This window comes from Mchenga conophoros, linkage group LG7 (genome assembly GCF_057382185.1).
Source record: "Mchenga conophoros isolate Kocher_MC1m ecotype Shallow Benthic linkage group LG7, M_conophoros_male_GT1.1, whole genome shotgun sequence".
Taxonomy (NCBI): domain Eukaryota; kingdom Metazoa; phylum Chordata; class Actinopteri; order Cichliformes; family Cichlidae; genus Mchenga; species Mchenga conophoros.
The window spans coordinates 58,136,606-58,159,866 of record NC_140532.1 but is presented as its reverse complement, the minus strand read 5'-3'; the positions used below and the strand labels follow the sequence as shown (position 1 = coordinate 58,159,866).

The window sequence follows — 23,261 nt, the reverse complement described above, 5'->3', positions numbered from 1 at the left end:
AATTTTGGTTCCATGCAATTAGACTAGAATAAAACTGCATGTACACATAAAACTGTTTTTAAAAGTTTGTATTTGTCATTATATCATCATGTGTTTTCAGGATCTAGAATTAATTTTATTTTTTGTGTGCTTTTATAAAACTTAAACCAAAACAAAATGTATATGTGTATATCACTACCTGTTCAATATCAGCATCTGGACATGTATTTAGATCCTGAATGTTTTGAAGTCCTTAGAAGCATAAACTTTAAACTTTAAATATTTTCTCAAATTGTAAAAAGAAAAATCAATGACTTGCTTGCCAATAAATATGTGGGAAACAGTAGCTTTAGACCATAATTTCATGTGTGGACAATGATAAATATAATTTCCTGAAAAATAAAACATTACAAATCTGTCAATGCACAGATAGAACTGCACATTTATAAAAACTTCTGGTCATTCAGTGTAAAATCGCTAAGTGCTTCCCACCAGATCCTTTCAGAATCAGCTATTTTTTTTTGTATACTTTTAGCAGATTTAATGTAGCCATGTAAAATTGTACCTTTATACCACAGACCTGCACATTATAAGGCAATTTCAAGTTGCCTTATTTTTTCAAATGGTGTCAAGCCCTTGTAACTACTCCTTGTAAAGTATAGGAGGTAGCTAAATGAAATGTTCAAGCCAGAAAAACATATTTAAGCTTTGTTAAAAATTACAACCACGTAAAAGTCAAGGTGTCTATTGTTGTAAAGTGTCAGCAAATAAAACTGACTTGAACTGATTGCTAGTTTTGTATCTTACCTTAGCAGAATTTTTAAGCTGCAGCATGCTGGGGTCATCGTGAGGCTTGCCTGCAGCTGCCTTTGTGGCGCTGATGAGGTTTCCTAGGGCTTTGGCCACATCTTTCACTGCATTGATCAACACCACCTGTACTCAGCAGGGCACAGAGCTTAAATTGTTATCTGATACAGTGCTTAACAAATTATTTGATCACCACCCAATGTAAGGTTTATGCCCTAGCTGCCTTAAATTAACAGTATCGGTAATTACAATAATTATTTTTGTTTCCATAATGGTTCATCTACTAGGATGCACAAGCTCTTTAATAAAAACATTTCTTTTTCTCATTAAGAAGCCAAATTACAGCTATTTATTTGCATTCCTAAACAGTAAAATGAGTTTTAGTTGTTAAATGTTTGATTAACTTCTGACTTCTCAGAAAAGTCAGTACGCTGGCTCAAATTTGGCCATAAAAAATTCACTTTAATATTTTTCTAATGAATAATAACACAATCCTTAGTTTTAAGCAAGTTTTTGACAGATTTCTAAAATGCTTTTCTTGTTATTATGGCAGGCGGTCTAATATATTTGTACCTTTTCATAAGAAGCAAACATACATATTTGCCAGTATAGAAGCAGACAAAAATGCATCCATACCTGGGTCTCTGGGTCTTCGGAACCCAAGCTGGCTGCCCCCAGTTTTACCACATCTGCCAGTTTGGTAATGGTGGACACTGAGGACTGGGCCGCCTGGGCCAGCCTTTCCTGACTGGCCCCAGCACCAGCCACCAGCAACTTGGTGTCCTCCACCAGAGCCTTGGCTGTCTTTAGGATGCATTCCCTGTAAAAACAGCAAAGATGAACATTATATGACTTCGACTCAAAAATGACCTTATCTTTCTTTCTGGTACAGAAACCATCATTCCGGGGTTTACAAATTTTGAATTTTCACTAAACATGCTTCCTAGAACAGGGCCATAGTTCCTTCCACTACTACTTACTTACTCCAGTTGTAGTTTTTACTTTCTCAAAATAAGGCTAAGGTAATTTGCTGGTTTCTGAAGCCAGAATAAGATGTTTGCATGTTTAAAATGCATTGCTGATGTTCACAAAGCCTGATCATATCATGACACTAGACTGCAAATCAACTTGTCAAATCAACAAATCATCTGTAATATAGCCTACAGAGGGTCTCTAATTAGTACCTGTGGTCAGCGAAGGTTTCTGCATTTTCACGGTTCAAAGTTCCAGCAGTTGCAAACATAATGGTGGTGTCAAGGTCTGCAATAATTCCAGACACTGCACTGGCAGCAGTGATGCAGGCCTGGGTGCCACGGTTACCTGCCTGCAGAGATGCTAACACATGGGAGACCTGCAAGAAAATCAATAAGTCTTATAAGTTTTATAAATGGAAAGGTAAATTAAGAATAAAAACCACAGAGTAGGAGAAAATGTCTAATTTTTTTCACTGCTGATCTAATAAAGACAAACTGACCAAAAAAGAATTCAAAAGACAAGTTATGTGTTAGCCTGTGTTCTGACCTTCTCAGAGACTTTCCGTGCGCTTTCAATCAGCTCTTTCTTAGTAAAGGTGTCATTAGGGCTGCACTGAAGAGCTCCAGCTTTTGTCACCAGACTTGTGCAGGTGAAACCCAACTCACCCACCTGCTTCTTAATATGAGAACCAATCTGGAAACAAAGACATGACAACATGAAAACTGTGGAAAGGACACTTTCCAAGTATAGACACTCCACACATTAGACACATTCGTTTGATTTACTTCATGATTCTCTGCAGTAACGGCTGCATATTTGGCTTCGTTCGCAAGATTTCCAAACTCATTGGTCAGCTCGTTAGCTAATCCTCCAAGGTCATCTGGGTTGGTGTTAGACTTGGTCACCTGAAGACAAATAAGAGGATGCTAGTTACCGAGTTTGTTCCACACATGTTTCAACATGAATTAAGTATTGATGCAAATTTACTAACATGAGTTTCATACGATCATTTAATGAGTGTGTCAATAATAAAGAAATCAAGAGGCTTTTGTGGAAATTATGTGTGTTTGCACATGGCTTTGTATGCGTTTTTGTCTTCATAATATCCTTATCACAATGAATGCTATTAAAGTGCAAGAAAAGAATGATAAGTAACAGAAATAATATTACGGTTGGAGAAAAAAGATACATTTTTCAATAACATACATCTATCTGGTAGAAGTCTGATTCTATTGGTGAAATGTGAGGTTGTCCCAAGGCTTGCATGTAAATCTACGCTACGCCTAGGGTGGTACTGTGTCTTTGTTACCTGTGTGCATGATCCTCTGTTTACAGCCTATGCGTTCCAGTTTTGTTGGTTCCATTTAGTTTTCCTGACTTGTGTCAGGATTTTTTAGTAGAGCCACCTGTGTTATCATTTTGAAACTCCTACATCACCTTGGTCTCTAGTTTTTTGCATTCACAGCGTGTCCACGCTGCTCGCCCACCTACCCGGTGGTGTGATGACAATACCCCATCAGTCTTTTACAGCTGAGGAGTAAAAACTGGAGGACTACCCAGCTTAGGTTCTGCCAAAATACTAATTACCAGATTTTAGGGCCTGAACCACTGAAAGGATGCAGTAATAGTAATAGTATGTTCAATCGATACTCTTGCTGTTTTTGCATATGACAGCCTTTGTGGTGTGATTTGTTTTATTCCATTCATAACTGTTTAGTGGCAATGACAGGAAATCCCACAGCTGTCTCCTAATATGGTACTTTTTCATGCTCAATCCTCACTAAGAGGGAGCATGCTTTATTCATTTAGAATTTCTAACTGAGCTCAACTTTTAAATGGAAAAATTAATGACTAACAACAAACCAAAAACTATCCCCCATGCATTATTATCATAATATGTTACCATCTCTTGCACAGTCACAGCGATGGCCTTGGCTGTCTTAACCATGGTAGTCTGGTAGTCCACAAAGGTGCCTTCAGGTTCTTGCATTGGTGTATCTTCCATTTTATTGATGGAATCATTGATGGAGTCCACCATACCACCTACTGCACCAGCTGCACTGGCTGCTTCAGACAGTGTGGCACCCAAGTCATCCACTGCTTCTTTCATCATCTGCACGGACTCCTCCAAGGCCTCGTGCATGTGGGCTGCCTAGATAAAGGAAGCACATTGGTGTGAGCAGTGCAAAAATGCTCAGTGTGTTCAGTGGTACTTAATCACATAGAGTACAATCAAGTACACATATCCAGAAGACATTATATTTCAACTTTCATTACCTTTGGATTGCCTCCAGCCTCCTTAGCAGTGTAGAGCATCTGCAGGGCCGACTCAGTCAGGGTTTTGGTTTGGTCTAAAACAGCCATCTGTTGTTGACTATTGAGAATCTTGGATGCTGTGCCAATGGCTCCCATGATCAGGGGCTCAAAGTAACTGGCCATCTGAGAGACCTGTGTGGGCAACAAATAATTTTATTTAAGTACAAAACTGATTCCAAAATAAAAGGAACATGTCAGACTTCAGCCTGTAGCTGGACCATCACATCGTCCAAATTGTGTTGCCTGTAAAAAGTTGCTGTCTTAAGGTTTACCTTGTGTCCCAGCTGGGAGGCCTCAGATCGAGCAGCTACAGCCACGGGATCAATCAAGTTACTAATCTCATGGACTGAGGCAGCCATCTGCTCATGGAGAGTCTAAAACATACACATATGAACTGTCAGTCAAACTCAGATACTTTAAATTAGCCCCAAATTCAGCTTCATTTACTATGTCTACCAACAGACTTATTACACATCAGGTCAAGGAACAATGCATGCTGAAGTACACTACATCACAGTGGCTTCCTGAACCGTTTGTCCCTCAAAACACTTTTGTGTTTCCTCACAATAACTTTTCACTTTCCTTCTTGTAAAATGGTCATTCTAACTAGCATGGACCAATGCACAGGCTGTTCAGGGGATTGGCAGGAAGAAATATTCTGTGGGGGCAGTAACATCCATACCATGATTTTTCAGGGGTTTAGTAGGTGAAATTAGATACATATAGACACATACATATATATTCAACGTAGAATAAACAACAAACAATCAAGTGTAATGCTTTTATTTTGTATAGGATACAGCAATTCAATTTTCTTGCTGCATTCATACAGAGTCAGTGAAAAACTAATAGTGGAGTGTGCATGTTTACCTCCATTGAGATGTCCTCTCGTGGTGTTAGGTGCTGGCTTATGGCTGCCAGAGAGGCCTGATCAACTTCACGGATGCAGCCATTTAGCGCTTCAATAGCATCATCACATTCTCTCTGGCCAGGAGCTTTTTCTCTGCACACATGAGATGAAGGGTGTAATTACTACACACTCTTATAACCTGCTTGACTCAATCTAAGCAGAGAACCAATTCTTACTTTTATAGTTTTTTACATTTTGACTTGTTTGGGCTTTTTTTTTTTTTAGATTATTTTAATTTTCATTCCAGGTCAGTGTTCCCTTCATCTTTTCCCTTTCATTTTTGGCCATAGTTTGCAACTATTTGACTGTATGTGTCTATGTTGGAGTGAATGCCTGCCGGTGTAGCTGATTATGTGTCTGTATGTTTGTGTGGCTTTTATTTGAACTGTGAAGCACTTTTTTAACTCTGTGTTAAGTGCTATACAGTTATTATTATAATAATTATAATAAACTAAACAACCCCCCTTATATGTTATATATGTCATTCAAAAGTCTGATACAAATCTATTCCAAAGTTTGGGTTAAATAACACGTTACTCATAAAAATGATGCAAGACTTAATGGCCAATAATAATTTTGTGATCATTACAAAATAACACAAAATATTGTGTAAATCTATGCATTATTTATATTATGCATGGTCATTTACATAATATACTGTTACACTGTTTTCTAGGTGTGATGGTTGAGAGGGAGCCCAGACAGTAGTAGTAGTGGAAGAGGCCAGTGTGCAGAGCAGGGTCTACCTCATGTTGGTGATGAGTTTCTTGATGGAGTCAGACACAGTTCTGGAGTGTCCAGCAAGCACGGACCACTTGGGCGGGTCTTTGGGGTTGACAGCCAAAGAACGGGCAGTCTGGATCAGGCCAGTGGAGCTTTCCAGCATTGTCTTAGCTGCTGCCACAATGGGCTCCATAGCTGCAAGACCCTGAACCAGAGAATAACAAATCAGGATCTATCTGAGAATATGAAAATCTCCTGATGTTAGATTCTGTAACTTGTAATGATATGACAGGGCACATTAGTGTCATAGCAATGCTGTAATGGCAGCTCTTGGAAATACCTCAGGGCTGATCTGAGCAGGAATGCTGGCAAATTCAGGATTGGAGGCAAAAGCAGTCAGGTTGTCCACAGCTTCTATTAGAGGGCCAGTGGCAGCTTTACACTTTTCTCTGTTCGCCTGGTTAAAGGCTCCATCCAAAGCCTATGCAGGGGACACAGACATGACTTCCATAAGAATTTTTCAGCACTATTTAGTTCTAGAAGACTAGCTGTTTACCTCCTAGAGCAGTGTAATGTAGCAAGGAAGAAGAGGTTTAAATAATATAGCTGTCAAAAGTGAGCTAATGAGCTCTTGTTTAATCCTTTTTTATGAGTTTTATTAGTTTTCTTTTATTATGGAAAACGTGGATTCGACTGTTCCATTTTTACACACTTTCAGATGTATACTGGATAAAGGCCGGAAGACATGTCTCAGTAAACATATGTCCGACAACCCTAATATGTCTGACCGAGAACTAAAAGTAAAGACATTTCTTACATGTTTTTATTACTTTTCTTACATTTTTTTGAAAATCCTATTCTTAAATGATAGTTAAACATAATTGACTGTAGTTCAGTTTGTAAATTAATACTTGTCACTACATTATAATTAACCTTTTCACTCAAGCTGTGGGTGTGTGTGTATGAATGATACTGATGTGTGTTTGATATGGCTTTTATTACAAACCTTTATGGATTTGACCAAGTTGGCAGTGGTGTTGGCCACTTCTTTGGCTGACTGGACAAACTGCCTCTTGGCAATAGGGTTAGGAGTTTTAGAGGAGGCCAATCTGCAGGCATTACAGAGCGCAGAGGTGTGCTTGGCCACTATGGTTGCTGCGGAGAGCACCTGCATGGGGAGAGTAATAGTCATCACATTCAGACTCAATAATCAGTCAAAGAAATCTGATAAAACTGACAATTACTTGCAGTGAGGCAAGCATTTACCTGGGATTGAGTACAAGCTGGGTCCACCAGGTTCTGACAGGCCATCTGAATAGACTGATTGGCTCGTGCAAACTGAGCAGGGTCTACCAGGCCCTTCTGACCTGCTGTGCTGTTGGGGTCTGATACACCCAGTAAATAGGCAGCCTAGAGACATAAAATCACCTATAAGTTCATTGTATGAGATGATGACGAGATGAGATAGCCTTTATTTGTCAGTTGCAGGTCTTTTGCCCACAACTGAGATGACAGACCTTGCCGACCGTACATACAATACACAAACATCACATTGGGGAGACAGGTCAGGCTAGGTAGCGAGGAAAAAAAACATCGAAATGTGTAACACAGAAGGATAATACAGGAATGCACAGATATCAACACACCATAGCACAATAAACACAGACAGTAACATGGGAACGTTTTCCAGTGCGTACATCTGATCTGGGACCGCTGCAATCTTCGACTGCGCCTCCAGCTGACCCAATGTCCACATCAGAGGGGAGGTAAGCGTTGGAGGTGGCGTTGGATCCGGGGTAGGGAGGGTGATGCGTCAGTATCAGTATATGTATGTGTGTGCGTGTCCATAGTTCAGCTGAGATAGTGTCCTTCGCCCTGCCTGGCTAAGTAAACAGTCTTCCAGCCAACCCAGGTGGCCTTGTAGGGAATGGGAAGGAACAGACTCAACACAGTCGTTATCAGGGAGTTGTTGTTCGGCTCCAGCCTTGAGCCCACAGGTGGCGCCGAAGGGGTAGCCGGATTATGATGGTAATTTTTCTTTTGCAACAACTCATGAGAATTTCAAGCTGTTCTTTCACACTGCGACACTGGTCTCTCAATCTCCCGTTGGAGAACCGCGAGTTTCTCCATGATGTTATTAACCTTCAGTTCCGTGGTCTTGTCATTCTTTTGCTCAAAGCGCATATTCTGAGACCTCACGACCACAGTCAGCAGTATGTAAATACTTCTAGTGTGTAGCAAGCCAAAATAGACATGTTACCAGCATACTTTACTTGCCTCTGAGCTGCTGTCTTAAGGCAATAATACAGTAATCTACAGTATGGATTTTACCTGTGCAGCTGCTTCAGTGAGACCACAAAGAGCTCTGGAGCCAGTACTGACTGAGTCACCAAACTCGGGCAGGTTGGAGTTTTTGGCATTATGAGAAATACCAGCCATGGACTCACCGAGGACCTATTGACAAATAACAAGAGAATCAGAAATCAAAGAGTGGAGCATCACACATTTAATGATGATATTGAGTAAAGCTAAAGCACTGACAAAGCACTGACTGAACCATAACATTGTAGTCTACATCCAAGCTTTGTAGTTTGTTGCCGACGAAACAAATTGCTTAAATACTTAAATAGTTTAAGGTGTTGAAAAACAAGAAGAAATTAAAACTTGTATCACGTTTGCTTTGGCTCATTATGTTGTTTATTTCATCTTTTATCATTACCAAGAAATTTTCTTTTAGTTACTGTCTAACCGATGGAGCTCACAGCAAAAAAAAAAAAAAACATGACACTTTCATAGGCATAATGTATATGTGCATAATTTCCTTAGGGATTAATAAAGCATTCTGATTCTGATGACATTGTCTAAACTGATGCAATAAGATGGAGAATATGTGATCTGATAGAATCACGTCCTCTTTTTTTCTGTGGGAGAAACAGCCCGCGCTTCTACTGTTTCCAGTCTATTACCTATTCCAAATTAGACAGGAACTGCCAATGTTGAAAATCCTAAAAAAATAGAACTAAAACCATAAAAGAAAGGCATTAATGATGTGTATTCTACAGTACCTTGGAGTTCTCCATGACACTGTCAATGCAGTCAAAGTATGACAGCTCAGTGATTGCTTCTGTCGGGTTCTCCAGCATCCCCTTCACTGACTGCACACAAACACAGCATACATTCCTGACAAACTCACACTGTTAAACTGTACAACTCAGCTGAGTGTCACACAACCTCTATGACTGAAATGTATTGATTGTTTATGGTTTTCTTTATTATTATTATTATTATACAGTTTTAGAGATTTTTATGATGCGTCCGGGACATGGGAAGCTAAAGAAAAGATAAAAAAGAGAAACTGTTTGATGGTGGCTGTTACCTCAAGCTCTCTGAGAGCATTATCACACTCCTTCTGACCTGGAGCCTGCTGAGTGCACATGGTGATGAGCTGGTTAATAGTGTCTGTAACAGCCCTGCAAAGACAAATGATAAGACAGATAAGTGGTTAAAACCAAAGCTGCAGAAAATTGATTTTTTTATTTTGGTTTGGGGTTTTTTTTGTGGGGGGGTTTTACCGGGCAGCTGCTGCCAGCTGGTTCTTGAGGTTGGGGGAGCTAGGATCAGTGGACAGAGCTTTAGCTGCTAAAAGCAGCTTGCTTGATGACATTGAGATTGTCTTCAGGTTAGACACCACCTGGGTCTGGTCCTCCTTAGACTAGAGGAAAGGAAGAAGTGTGAAGACACTGAAAACTCTATGGCTTTTGCAATTAATATTTTTTCACCTAAATCATGTGTCATGATGACCCAGCTTCTTGGAATATGAACCTGTGTCTGCTCTTTGCGTGGTACACCACAACGATACAAAGGACAGTACATTTTTGAGGATATAAAACTCATAAATACATGTTTTAAAAAATTGGACGACAGTTTGCCTGGTGGTAACTCATTCAAACTGACCTGAGATGTTCCAGCCATGTCAACACCAGCCTCTAGGAAGTTGCTAAATTCCTGTCCAAATTTGCTAGTGGCCCTGGCCAGGTCCTGGGTAGTTCCTCTGGATGACTGGACCACTTCATTGGCTGATTGATTTAGACCAGCTGCAACCTCGTTGAGATGAGCTTGAACCTCCTGGAAGCTCTTTCCACTAGACGGGAACTATGTTGGGAAGAAAAAAATTCTAATACTGCAAGTAGCAATATAGAAAAGAATATTGGCTACAACTGGTTATAACTTTGGTTATAACTGTAAGCAACTAGGCCTGACTCATAAATTATGTTTTCATCCTCAAGCATCCACAATTAACTTGTCTCCAAAGACTGTCTTCCAGGGTTCCATGATATGTACAATTTTGGAGAAGAAAGACTAGTTTTGCTGTGCAACTGTGTTTCACAGGTAAAAAAAAAAAAGAAGAGAAAAAAAGAGAGATCAGGAAAATTATGAAAAACAGTAGGTGATGGAACTTGATTGATTAATAGAATAGCTTCAGGGTGAAATACTATTCACCTGAGATCTTTTTATCAGTAACTACAATCTACATTTGTTAAAAACTGTTAATTTTGTACTAACGGAATCAGCCAGGAGAGACTTGCTAGCTTCGCCCACAGTGCGGATGGCATTGTCTACATCCCTCTGGCCAGGAAGGCAATTCACACATCTGTTCAAGGCCTGGGAAACCGCCTTAGCCACCTTCACACAGAAACACATGCACATGATGATTGTCATTATTATATGAAAGACATATAAACATTCAGAAATAAACTACTGTAGCTACCAAACAAAAGCATTTGTAATCTCTCGGTCTGGCTCTAACCTGGGCCAATCTCTGCTGACTCTCTGCAGCTCCTGGTTTAGCAATGGCCCTCTTGGTCTCTTCAATAAGGTTGGATGACTTGTCCATGACATCCCCAGCACAGTCCAGTATGGCACTACGTGCTGCTGAGTCATCTGTGGTAGCAGCGACTCCTCTGGCAGCCGAAGCTAGTGACTTTAGAGCCTGAGCCACATCTCTGGCTGCCATACCTGGATCCAACAGGACAGAGGAGAGAAACTTTGGCGCGTAGAAAGACATAATACAAAATTTACAGTCTGGGAATGCCTAAGGTCTAATTTGTTTAAATTAATAAAAAAGATATTTTGAAATGTAGTATAATGCAAAATTCTTGAGTCACTCGTCATTTCTTTTGCATCACTCATCTTTAGTCCAGACATTCTACTTGACCATTTTCAAGATTGTTTTGTTGTTTTTTTGTTGAACCACTTCAGTCTAAACAGGGACCTAACGCAAGGATTGAATGAGTGAAACAAAACTGGTTCCTATTTCTTCTGTTGATTCCATGAGAAATGTTACAAATTGTCCATCTTGTCCTGTCTCAGAGCAACGCTGAAAAACTAGTTAATGCATTTATTACTTCTAGGCTGGACTACTGTAATTCATTATTATCAGGATGTCCTAAAAACTCCACGAAAAGCCTTCCGTTAGTCAAAAAATGCTGCCGTGAGAGTACTGACAGGGACTAGAAAGAGAGAGCATATTTCTCTTATATTGGATTCCCTTCATTGGCTCCCTGTTAAATCCAGAATTGAATTCAAATTCCTGCTCCTCACATTATTCAAGTCTTGAATAATCAGGCCCCATCTGATCTTAATATCCTTATAGCACTTCGCTCTCGCTCTGCAGGCCTACTTGTTGTTCCTAGAGTATTTAAAAGTAGAATGGGAGGGAGAGCCTTCAGTTTTCAGGCCCCTCTTCTGTGGAACCAGCTTCCAGTTTGTATTCAGGAGACAGACACTATCTCTACTTTTAAGATTAGGCTTAAAACTTTCCTTTTTGCTAAAGCATATAGTTAGGGCTGGACCAGGTGAGCCTGAATCCTCCTTTAGTTATGCTGCAACAGGTGTAGGCTGCTGGGAGATTCCCATGATGCATTGACTATTTCTTCTTCAGTCACCTTTCTCACTCACTATGTGTTAATAGACCTCTCTGCATTGAATCATACTTGTTATTAATCTCTGACTCTCTTCCACAGCATGTCTTTTATCCTGTCTTCCTTCTCTCACCCAAACCAGTTGCAGCAGATGGCCGCCCCTCCCTGAGCCTGGGTCTGTTGGAGGTTTCTTCCTTTTAAAGGGGAGTTTTTCCTTCCCACTGTCGCCAAAGTGCTTGCTCATAGCATGTATTATTGTAGGGTCTGCCTTACAATATAAAGTGGCTTGAGGTGACTGCTGTTGTGATTTGGTTTCCCAGAAGAGTTGAAGCTGTTATAGCGGCAAAGCATGGGATGACACCATACTAAAGCCTATGCCCTAAGAATGGTATATCACTCAACACCAAATCACAACAAAAGATGCCACATGTGCTTTATACTGTAAGGCAGCGGTCCCCAACCTTTTTTGCGCCACGGACCGGTTTATGCCCGACAATATTTTCACGGACTGGCCTTTAAGGTGTCGCGGATAAATACAACAAAATAAAACCAGTACCGGTACCGAAAAAAAGAAGATTTATTCATAACACACGTGAAAAGACCCAGGGAAACCAAGTTAACGATAAAAACGATAACAAAATAACGCTGAAAACCGATAAAAACCCTGAAAACCATACATTTCACACCTGATCCTCAACTCTCACGGCCCGGTACCAAACGACTCACGGACCGGTACCGGTCCGAGGCCCGGGGGTTGGGGACCGCTGCTGTAAGGTAAAGGCCCTACTATAAAAATTTGACTGGGATCAGAAACAAACCCATTTTTAAAGTGACAGACTCGTATTGCCGTTTCATCCTGTCACATCTCATTGCAAGTAAAGCTTTATTGTACTATTTTTCCTCTTGAACAAAAAATATACTTAATAGCTGACATTCTGGTTATGTTAAACTCACCAGTGTAGTTCTCATTTCCCTGGGTGGCTTCACTCAGCAGCTGGGCTATGGCTGAGCTCACAGCCTTGGTGCTGTTACCCAGATCCTGGGAGCATTTCTCAAGCTGAACAACACAGCAGAAGACATGGAAAGAAACATTATCAACCATTCCTACCTTTTGAAAATAACTCACCAATTATTATTATTAAAAAAATGTTATGTTTATGCTTCGTTCATGGTGTTGTCCAGTGAACCAAAACTATTTCAGTGTTCCTTACCGTCTCTCCTGGTAGTGGTTTAAGTTTGCCTTCTTCTGCTGATGCCTTGGCCTCTTGAATCTCCTTTTCCAAATCTCTCACCGTTGATAGAGCATTGTCTATTTCCAGTGGTCCACAAGCTTCCTGAGCCTAAGATACACAAAAATATCTGTGATTAGTTAAATAAAACATAGTTATATCTTGCATGAATTAGATATCAGTCAAAAAAAATCAGAAAAAAGTTCTACACCATAATTGCTTCACTTGATTCATTGACCAAAAAAATAGGCCATCTGTTAGAAATCTGGAAATTCATGTATTTCTTAATCTAAAACAGTAAAAAGAAATCTGGAGAATTAGATCATTCCTGTATGATATCATTTCACAAAAGTTCAAACATGCATGAGTGTTTCTTAGGTCTTTCACTCACTTTGCTGACTCCAGCTAGCACAGTACAATGAACGCTGAAATCTTTCTCAGAATCAAACTGATGAATATATATAATTAGTACTACCTTTTGTGAGGCAGTGCGGAGCTCTGCCAAGGCACTGGCCAGGTTTTTAGCACACTGGCTGAGCTGCATAGCTGAAGCCTGGTCACTGATGGTGGGAACAGCAGCTTTGGAGGCTGTAACCATCTTAGCACCGGGCTGGTAGAGGGAAGAGAGACATGTTGCATTGGTTTTGATTTAAAGCAATTCATTCTAAAAAAGAAAGGGACTATAAAGTGTTTGCTTTTCCTAAAACTTTTGCTAGAAGTGCGTTTACATCTCCTCATTCTTATCTCTAGTTAATAATGGTGTAAATAAACATATAATCAATAAAAAAAACTCAATGAAAATATAGACAGTGCCAAGCCATATTGTTTTCAGGTTTCTGACTATTCTTTTTCATCTCCCCCTAACCTACTGAGACCCAGCCTATTCATTTATGTCCTCTATAATGGAAATTAGTTTTTGGTCTATATCTTTTGACTTATTTGAGCTACCCTACTAAGTTACTACTAAATGTGTTCAATAGACAACATCTTGACTTTCCAATGATATCTCATGTGTTTGGGTGGTCTCCTTTAGTTCCAAAGAGGCAAGAAATCACAAAAAAGGTTAAACTGAAAGATGCAACCAGGTTACATGCATGGCATAAGTTATCAGTGATTTAGCTACCTAAAAAAGACACATTGGTGACACAGAAAATTCCCAGGTTGCAGTAAAATCATCAGAAAAGATTTCTAACCCAGTGACAGACAACAGTGTTACTCTGTCTGTGTTTTAAGATTTGTTGCTCAAAACAATGAGGCCACAATCTGTTTGTGGCTGTTTATTATGACTGTAACACAGTTACATAGCTATACTCTTCTGTTGTTTTGTTAGTCTGCTGTCACTCAGTGAAGTTGGTGGTGTGACAGTCACCTGCAGGAAGTTCTGGCTGGCACTAATGAGAGCCAGCTGTGCACTTGGGCTGTCAGGCTGAGACTGGCTGCCTCTGACTCCCTGAACCAGCTGAGGGATCTGCTCTGCGACAGCCTGGAGACACACACACACACAATACAGTTTTTAAAAATATCTTAACACAACAAGCATAACTTTGCTAAGGTGGACAGTCGCATTCAGATCCTTCAGTTTGAAGGGTTTAGAAACCTCTGTACACTCCAGTCTGTCCCTCCTTTAAAAGGTTCTAGTCATCATACCTGGTGTGGATCGTCTGATTCTCACAGATTTGAAAGATAATAGATAAAGGCATGTACTTACTATTAGTGGGAATACTCTGGGTTTTTTTTTTTTTTACATTGTTTTAATTATGAGAAAATGTAATTTTTATTTATCATTTCTTTGAGTATATCAAGTTTATTAATAGGAGTGTGGCAGAGGTGTGGCTCAGCTGCAGGGGAGGCGTGGGAGAGTGAGCTCAAGTGATACTCCTCAAAGTGATACAGTGTGTCGGGTCAATCACTACAAGACGATATTAGGTTGTCCATATATCTTTTTTAAAAAAAGACCCAAAACCTCCATGAAATTTACTGTTTGTACCACTGATTGTTGATTCTACATAGCAAGCTTAGTTCCATATATGTTTATATAAACCAAAGCAAGTACTGAGTTTTTACCTTGCAGCCCACAACAAGCTGCTGCTGGGCAGCCTGGTTCTTGTTGGTTGAGGCTGCATGTTGTGCAGCAGCAATGGTCTGAGTGGCTGCTGCTGCTGCTTGTTTGGCTGCGTTCTGCCAGAAAAAAGGAACACGACAAGTCAAAAAAAACAGCAAAGAGCACAAGACTAGCAATAATCAGGGAAATGACTCAGACAGAACTAATAATAAGATGCAAATGTTAAACTTTTAAAGTTAAAACAGGAAGTTACTGAAGCCAGTATTATAATTAAGCATCATGTCAGACAGGCCACAAAGTTAAACTTAGTTATATTCCCAAAAGAGACGCTGTACTAAAGTGTTTAAGAAATATTCAGAGTTCCACCGATCGTGGTTGGGTGTGAAATAGCTGCATCAGCATCAGACATCATTTTAAAAGCATTTTTGTGGTAAATCAATTCAATGCTATTTATATGGTGCCAAATCAAAGTAACAGTTGTCTCAAGGTGCATTATATTGCAAGGTAAAGACCCTCCAATAATACAGAGAAAACCCCAACAATCAGATGACGGTGACAGTAGGAAGGAAAATTTCCCTTTTAACAGGAAGAAAACTCCAGCGCAACCAAGTTCAGGGAGAGGCAGCTATCTTCCAAACCGGTTGGGGGTGTTACCTCCAGTTTGTTGACTAGGCGTTTCTTGATAGCATTCTGCGCCGCAGCGTTGGTGGCCATGCGGAGACCTTCAGCCGCCTCTCGTAATTTCTGCTGCTGTTCCTCACTGTCGGGATTTGCTGCTGCACCCTGGGATAAAATATTCACATTATATATTAAACCAACAAATCAACAAAATGATAACACAGTCTTATCCACAGAGTTTAAAAAAAAGAAAAAGACAAAGGCAGACCTTAGCGGCCTCCACCATCTTGGCTGTGGCATCAGCCAGCAGCTTGGCAGCAGAAAGAAGCTTGCGTGAGTTCTCTAGGTCAGACTCTCCTTCTGCATCCATCTTGATAGCATTGACCAGATCAGAGGTGGCTTGAGCAAGGATACGAGCCTGACGGACCATCTCACCTAGTGTAGCAAAAAAGAAAGATGGAGAAAAATGTGATGATTAAAAAAACAATAAAGAAAATTTCGTCCTTCCAACAGTTGTGTGAGAAGAATATAAATTGATCTTTAGAAGGCAGAAAGCTAAAGAAGAAATATTATTTTAATATTCTGAGCAAGCATAGTATAAAAACTCTTTCTAAATAATCAACTCCTTAACCATGTCCCACAAAACAGAAGGTTCTAAGAATGTAGAAAAGGTAACGTAATATAATTAGCATGAAAAGTGGAGGTTAAACTAAACGATAACAGACAAGAAGAATATTATATTTCAAAAAACTTAAATGATTTAGGATTTTTAAGACTGATGCTTTTTTTCACAAAACATAAATGGATCTCCCTAACATTAGTTATGTGTAGCTGTTTATGAGTGCTTACTAACATAATCCCATAAAGCAGTTCGAAAATAATCCTATTTTATTTTCACAAATAAATGTGGATCAGTTGTTTGCTGTGCTTCAAATATTTGTTCCTAGGAAAGAAGTTATAGACTGCCATCTGGTGGACAAACTATATAGCAAACACAAATTATTCAAGTGTGTTTTTCCCAAGGATGCCTCCCGGGTGAAGTTCTGGCCATGTCCCACCGGAAGGAGGCATGCTGGGGAGATTATCATCATCATCATCATCATCCTTTATTTATTTATATAGCACCTGGTAGACCAAAGTGCTGTACAATACTAATATGCACATAGTAATAGATTATATCTCTTGGCTGGCCTCGGTGTTCCCTCAGACAAAGCTCTCTGCTTAGGCTGCTGTCCTGGAGACCCAGCCCCAGAAAAATTCATGGATGGATTTATCTTCAGTTATGAATCCAGATAGTGGTGTATCGCAAATAGCTAATATCACCTGTCCCACTGGTCCCACTGATTTCTCAATGGGAGTCTGGTTAAAAACAGAAAAGTCTGGAAGCAAGCTGCTGATTATAGACAACATCAAGAGGCACAAGCTCAAGGTTTTGAGGCATCAACAGTCACAAACATGAACCAAAGATTACTGAAAAATTACAGATAGTTAGAGGAGCAGCTGATGCGAGACAGGCCAAGAATCTCACAGAAGTAGATGTCCTTGTCATAAGCCTCCAAACAGAAACATACATAGAAGTACGCAAGGATCACAGTATATGTAAAACTTTTGTAAAACCTTCTTTTCCTTTTTTGTTATTTTCAAGCTGTAAAACTTATAATAATAAGGTAATAATGCATTTTCAAGATCATCTCAGATTTTAATCACTTAGCTTACCATTACGAAATTACTTTTACATGATTTTACATACTGTTTTCTAGCACTAGCCTCTTAAAAAGAAGTCTGAGAATATTTTTTTAACTAGACTAATGTAGATATGATCAGGTAACATGCTGGTGGAGCGGTTAGTGTCACCTGACAGAAAGAAGAACTCCGGCTGGGCCTCACTGTGAGTTTAAATGTGCCCACTGAATCACTATGGGTTTCCTGTGAGTACTTCAGCTTATCCCACAGTCCAAGGAGATGCATTTTAGGTTAACTGGTGATTCAAAAATTGCCATGCACATAAGGTGGAGGATGAGTTTGAAGTGTATAATATGAAGCACTGTATGAATGCATGGTGAAAATGTTACTTGTAGTCTAAAGCGCTTTCAGTGGTCAGAAAACTGCTATATTACATTGCCAGTACATTACATCTTAAAAAATAAATAAAAAGATTTTGAACAGTGACAAGTGAAAAAAATGCTGACTTTTCTAATATATAGATATTATATATGGAATATCCTGTGTGTCAGCTTTTCTTCAACTATGCTACTCCATATTTGGGGTAAACCAGTGGTGCTCCTGGAAACCAAGATTCTTCACAACACATTTTAGAGAATGTAATTTTATGGGTATAAAAAAAGCCTATAAAGATTTCAAATTACAAAAGGATCCAAAGCCATCCTGTGGAAACAGTTTTAGCTTCCTTCACTTACCAGCATCTCCCATAGAGCTAAAGATGTTCTCAGTGACATCCAAAATGCGGTCAGTGGCTTCTCCATGACGTCCAATGGGATGGCCTCCACTGGCATATTGTTTGATGTGTTGAAGGAGCTCATTAAGAGCCTGTGTGACACCTGTGGCAGCCATGCCCACCTGTTTCAGGAGACCATCATCATTGGTCGCTCCCTGTGATGCCTCAACACAGCCCTCTACTGACTTAGCCACCAGCTTGCCCGCCTCAATTAGCTGCTCCTGGCACACTGGAGAGCTGATTGTTGGAGCCACCACCTTGAAGAGGGATAGGATTATTGGTGGGACAGAAAAGTAGAAAGACCTTAGGCTTGGCTCAAATGCAAAAAGAACATTTCAGTTTCAGTCAACAGTTGTCCCTATCAGACGGTGAACACTGTATTAAAGTCGAGTTCTCACTCTTGTGCAAGCCACTAGCTGAGATGTGGACAAAGCGCATTGAGTTGCTGCTGCGATGACCCGGTTCTGCTGGGCTGAGTCTTCTGTCTTCTGGGCCACATTCTTTGCTTTGAGCACCAGAGCTGCTGCAGCATTAGCCACAGCTTTAGCCAATTGCATCAGCATGTCCTGCCAAAAGCAAACAGCAGTTAGCATACCTTATCATTGGTGAAAATAAAGTCTTGTCAATTGAATGTGAATAGTATCTAATGTGTGATACTTTGTCTTGCATATACAATAGTAGTTCCTATGGCTACACAGCAAAATCAAAGAACTACCAAAACAGCAAAATACTACAATAATAAATGTTATGATGAGCACACCTGGAACTGTTGATCAGTGTCTGCCTCGCCTATGTGAGAAAGCAGCTCTCCGCTGGCTTGGCCCACATTTCCAGCAGCCTGCAGCAGATTCTGACGAGGCTGGAACCAAAAGATATTACTGATCTCAAACAAGAAAGAGTAGAAAAACACAATGTATCTCTGTCTTCCTTTTAGTTTGGCTGTGTACCTCTGTGTTTGCAGGTTGGGCAGTCTTTAGCATTTCAGAGACAGCACAGGCCAGGTTCTTGGCAGCACCAAGCAGATGCTGTCCATTTCCTCCTTCATCCTCCATAAGTGCTGCCAGAAGTTTAACACCCTTTGACATCTCTGTTAGGTTGGAGGAGATTGTAGTAACAGCACAGCCTACTGCTGTGTAATCTGTCTCTGCTGGATCACCTAAAGACAGAGAAGGGCAGAGATTTGTGCTTTATCTCCTACAGGACGCTTGTTATATTTGCATAAGAAACAAATTCAGAAAGTACTCAGAAAACAGATCAGATATCAATGGAAAAAATAACACTGGATATCTGCTGGGATGAAAGGATGCTACATCATTTGAAGTAAATGAAAATTATCCTACTACAGGGGAATTCAAAGAAACCCAAAAAATCTAAGTGAAAAAAAACAATGCAGCCGGGTAATTTGTATGGCCTCCATGTGCTTGTATGCATGGCTGACAACGTTGGGTCATAGTCCTAGTAAGACTATGAATGGTGTCATCGGGGAATCTCCTCCCAGATCTAGACCAGGACATCACTGAGCTCCTGGACAGTCTGAGGTGAAACCTTACGACGTCGGATAGATAAAAAGAAACATAATGTCCCAAAAAATGTTCTGACAGGTTTAGGTCTGGCAAATGTGGGGGCCATCCTCCAGGAACTGCCTGCATGCCAATGCACCTGCTGGTGCATTGGCAATAGGGTCTGACAAGGGGTCAGAGAATTTAATCCTGATTCTTAATGGCAGTCATGGTGCTGCTGCCCATGTTACAGAAAGCATAACTTTCGTAACAGCTTCTTGAGACTCTTTCACATCTTCCACATGCTCAGGGTGAGGCACAGAACCCCAGTGGTCCACCTGCCAGTTCTGGTATTCTATGGAAAATGGTAATCAGGTCCTCAATGCTGGGCAGTGAACACAGGGCCTATCCAAATGCAAAACTAGTGAATGCTTTGCATAGCAAAGTAGGGAACATGTTAGCATTAAAACTCAAAAACTGCAAAGTGAGCAGTGAAATTTATACTAAGAGAGCTGATGCTGAAGGACAACCAGTCTTCCAAATTCGTATTATCATTACTGCAAATGAACCTGACCAACAGGAAACTTAATGTTTAATAGTTGTATTTTCGGTTTGATAAGAAATTATGAATAAAATGCCTCAATGTATTTTAAGAGTCACATTGTCAGTGCAGATAATACACATTGTATGAGGAAAGAACAGTTAAGAGAACAGTTCTCTTAATCTTTGAATTCAGGTGTTTTCCAGTTGTATAAAACAAAGCATGTAGCCACGCAGTCTTCCTTCACAAGCATTTGTGAAAACTGTAAAGACCTTGCTGTAATAGGTAGTGTAATAGAATGACACCATTGCAACAAATGGTAAATGGTTCTTATATAGTGCTTTTATCCTTACTTTAGAACTCAAAACACTTTATACAGCATGTCTCATTCACCCATTCACACACACATTCTTACAAGGACTCTTTTCTACATCTGTGCTTTTTAGCTAGCATTCAGACACACATTCACTCTCTAACTGCATTGGGAGCAACTCGAGGTTCAACATCTTGACCACTCCAGCTAAAGTGAGATGGAGGCTGGAGCAAACAGGATTCAAACCACCAAACTTCCAATTAGTAGACAATTGATTCTTCCTTCCTAGCTATTTAATGACCAGTTGTAAGTGGTGTTATTGCAAAGAGGAAACATTTAGCAACCAAGTCACAGACTCAATGTTGAGGTGCATAGTGCATTAAAGTCAACAATGCTGCGTTTACTCAATAACTTCCAGAGTTCTGTGATTAATATCAGCAGACAAAACATGCACCGGGAGCATACATACAGTTTCCATAGAGTTTTTTTTGTTGTTGAAAAAAGCATGATTACAAGAACAGAGAGATGCTCCACTATTCCTACCCGCAGTGAGGTTGACCATGGAGGCTGTGCCTGCTGTAATGGCATCCACCTGTGAATGGATTTCATGTTTGGACTCATCCATCTTGTTTTTGCGCCAAGCTTGAGATGCCTTAAAAGAAAACAAAAAAACAATCCATTTAGAATGGAGTCTTCACTATACATCATCAATACAATCAGCACTTAAATCAGTCCAAGCAAATGAAGTGAAATCTCACTGCATCTGTTCCTAATGGAGGCAGAGTATCAAAATCATCCAGTGAAGCTTGGGCAGCCTGGACAGCATGCATACTGGAGTTAATGGTTCCAGTCAGGGCTTGCTGTGCTGAAGTCTGTTGATAAAAAAGTGAATGTATTAAATTAAAAGAAATTGTGAATATAATTCTGTGTTTGAAACAACAAAATAACAGAAATTGCTCCTATAACTAAAAACATAATGAATGCATTTTTTAAAACTGTACTTGGCTGTTTGGATTTCTGTAAAACAAATTCACAAATATGCAATTCCTAATTTTTATAAAAGCGTCACTTCAGTGCTACAGATCAACATTGGCTGCTCAGTAAGGATTCTGGCATTTGCACGTTCACGTGGGTTTATGAGGATGTTAGCCTGCTATATTTAAGTTTTAAGGAAAGAGAAAATAAAGCCTACTGTTACAGTTTAATTTCCAATTTCTGTTTCATGTCTTATCATTCTGTCATACCAGTGGAGGCATATGTCCTCTGTGCATCTGTCCACTGGTTATGTGCTGCTTAGCTTGAGGCATGGAGCCCATCTGGAAGCTCTCTGGTCCACCAGCTCCTGAGCGCATGATGGCTGGCAGGGCCACTGAGCCTGTCTCCACTTTGCCGACCCTGTTGAACTGTTGCTGCAACACCGTGGACCTGGAGTGGCATGAGAAAGAACCTAGTTCTGAAAGCCCTGAGGTGCAGGTCAATGATCCGGTTTGTAATAATGTAGTTGTCTCTTCAGCTGCAACTCTTGAACGCTAAGCTGAAGAGAGGAGCTACACTGTCAACAAATAACTACCTGGTGGCGACTTAGGAAAGCTGAATACTCCATGGATGGATGGAGTATTGTTGGAATACCATTCAGTGAAACTTGTACGTGTCAAGTACAGAAAACTATTCAGTGGTAACACTCATACACTTACTTTTTGGGTGACACAGAGTCTTCTAGCATGGTTGACTCTTCATCTCCCTCCAAGCCAAAGTGGTCTTTGCTCTTTTTCTGTCAAGAGAAAGAAATGTGGTGACACACTGGATTATATCAAATTCAGTTTTAAAGGATTTATATTTTCTTTTGTTTCAAAATAAAGAAAAGATTAAAAACATGAGTTTCAGTACAGACAGCTGCCTAGTAAGATGTTTTTCTATCACTTTTATGCAACTTTGAACAGTTGGTCAGGAAGCACTGCTCTTCTTGACACTACCATAGTGTCTAGCAAAATGAGTAGGCATTAACAGTGTGACTGGAAAAGCCAATGATGACATGAAAAACGACACTGTGATCAAAAGTACACCAGACTCACTGACGAGCACACTGAGTCCACAGTCCTGTGTGAAAGTGCCATGAGTGGTAATCCAGTTGTCAAGCAAAAGGCACATATTTTAAAGAACTAAATAATACATTTTAACAGAGCACAGAGAAGATAAACAGTGTTGTGCTGCAGTAAGAGCAGCCACTTTCAAGCTTGGGCTTGTAAAACACCTGAAAAGACGCAGGACTTCGTGTTTCATATCTTCTTTGTGAAATGTCAGCACAGAACTTGAGATCACCTTATGGTATGATGATAAATACACACCAGCACATATGTAACATATGTAGTATGTAAAGAAATTCTATTGCGTTGAATACTTACAGAGTGACATGGAAAGAGTGACATGTCAAAAGAAATCTCACTAGACAAAATGGTGTTGTAGTATTTTTTGACATTTTTTTAGGAAATAAATTCTTCATCCCCCATCAAAGCATCCATGTTGTCAATGAAATGTATAATGCTGCTGACCTTTTTAAGGATGATGTCGATGTAACCAGCAATAAGCTGAGCTATCTGCTCTCCCTCAGTGGTCTGCACAGAATAGTAACCGTCCTGGTAATCTCCAAAGTCCTAAAGGCAGAGCAAACAACCAGAAGTTAAAATACCTTACAGATTATACTGGAAAATGAATAGCTTCTTGAATAGGTGAACTATTCCATTAGGTTAGGTGAAGAACAGAGGATGTAGTGAGAAATTACCAAAGAATCAATTGAAGGCTCAACTGAACGTATGCAATCTGAACAAAGGTGAAATTTTTCTGCAAATGATTTGTATACAAATTTAAAATAAAACTTTTAATACCACTGATGGAACATTTTCTAGAAGCGCTTTT

The 23,261-nt window shown here is 40.0% G+C and overlaps 1 protein-coding gene across 2 annotated transcripts in view; it reads right to left on the bottom strand.

The window, feature by feature from the left end:
* Window positions 1–23,261, bottom strand: part of tln1 (talin 1) — a 57,053-nt gene that overhangs the window by 10,951 nt on the left and 22,841 nt on the right. For both annotated transcript variants that reach the window (XM_085280436.1, XM_085280437.1), the window contains exons 12-47: window positions 22,898–22,999; window positions 22,043–22,119; window positions 21,593–21,773; window positions 21,107–21,220; window positions 20,892–21,000; window positions 18,943–19,151; window positions 18,756–18,854; window positions 18,394–18,561; window positions 17,958–18,252; window positions 15,809–15,975; window positions 15,577–15,705; window positions 14,925–15,038; window positions 14,230–14,343; window positions 13,336–13,470; window positions 12,843–12,971; window positions 12,586–12,688; window positions 10,518–10,726; window positions 10,274–10,393; window positions 9,665–9,862; window positions 9,283–9,422; window positions 9,087–9,180; window positions 8,776–8,865; window positions 8,042–8,164; window positions 6,977–7,120; window positions 6,717–6,878; window positions 6,051–6,191; window positions 5,734–5,915; window positions 4,948–5,080; window positions 4,350–4,451; window positions 4,039–4,209; window positions 3,665–3,913; window positions 2,547–2,666; window positions 2,308–2,454; window positions 1,971–2,137; window positions 1,423–1,606; window positions 787–912 (exon numbers count right to left, since the gene is read on the bottom strand). In XM_085280436.1, the coding sequence (XP_085136562.1) occupies window positions 787–912; window positions 1,423–1,606; window positions 1,971–2,137; window positions 2,308–2,454; window positions 2,547–2,666; window positions 3,665–3,913; window positions 4,039–4,209; window positions 4,350–4,451; window positions 4,948–5,080; window positions 5,734–5,915; window positions 6,051–6,191; window positions 6,717–6,878; window positions 6,977–7,120; window positions 8,042–8,164; window positions 8,776–8,865; window positions 9,087–9,180; window positions 9,283–9,422; window positions 9,665–9,862; window positions 10,274–10,393; window positions 10,518–10,726; window positions 12,586–12,688; window positions 12,843–12,971; window positions 13,336–13,470; window positions 14,230–14,343; window positions 14,925–15,038; window positions 15,577–15,705; window positions 15,809–15,975; window positions 17,958–18,252; window positions 18,394–18,561; window positions 18,756–18,854; window positions 18,943–19,151; window positions 20,892–21,000; window positions 21,107–21,220; window positions 21,593–21,773; window positions 22,043–22,119; window positions 22,898–22,999 (5,247 nt within the window). The remainder of the gene's footprint in view (window positions 1–786; window positions 913–1,422; window positions 1,607–1,970; window positions 2,138–2,307; window positions 2,455–2,546; window positions 2,667–3,664; window positions 3,914–4,038; window positions 4,210–4,349; window positions 4,452–4,947; window positions 5,081–5,733; window positions 5,916–6,050; window positions 6,192–6,716; window positions 6,879–6,976; window positions 7,121–8,041; window positions 8,165–8,775; window positions 8,866–9,086; window positions 9,181–9,282; window positions 9,423–9,664; window positions 9,863–10,273; window positions 10,394–10,517; window positions 10,727–12,585; window positions 12,689–12,842; window positions 12,972–13,335; window positions 13,471–14,229; window positions 14,344–14,924; window positions 15,039–15,576; window positions 15,706–15,808; window positions 15,976–17,957; window positions 18,253–18,393; window positions 18,562–18,755; window positions 18,855–18,942; window positions 19,152–20,891; window positions 21,001–21,106; window positions 21,221–21,592; window positions 21,774–22,042; window positions 22,120–22,897; window positions 23,000–23,261) is intronic.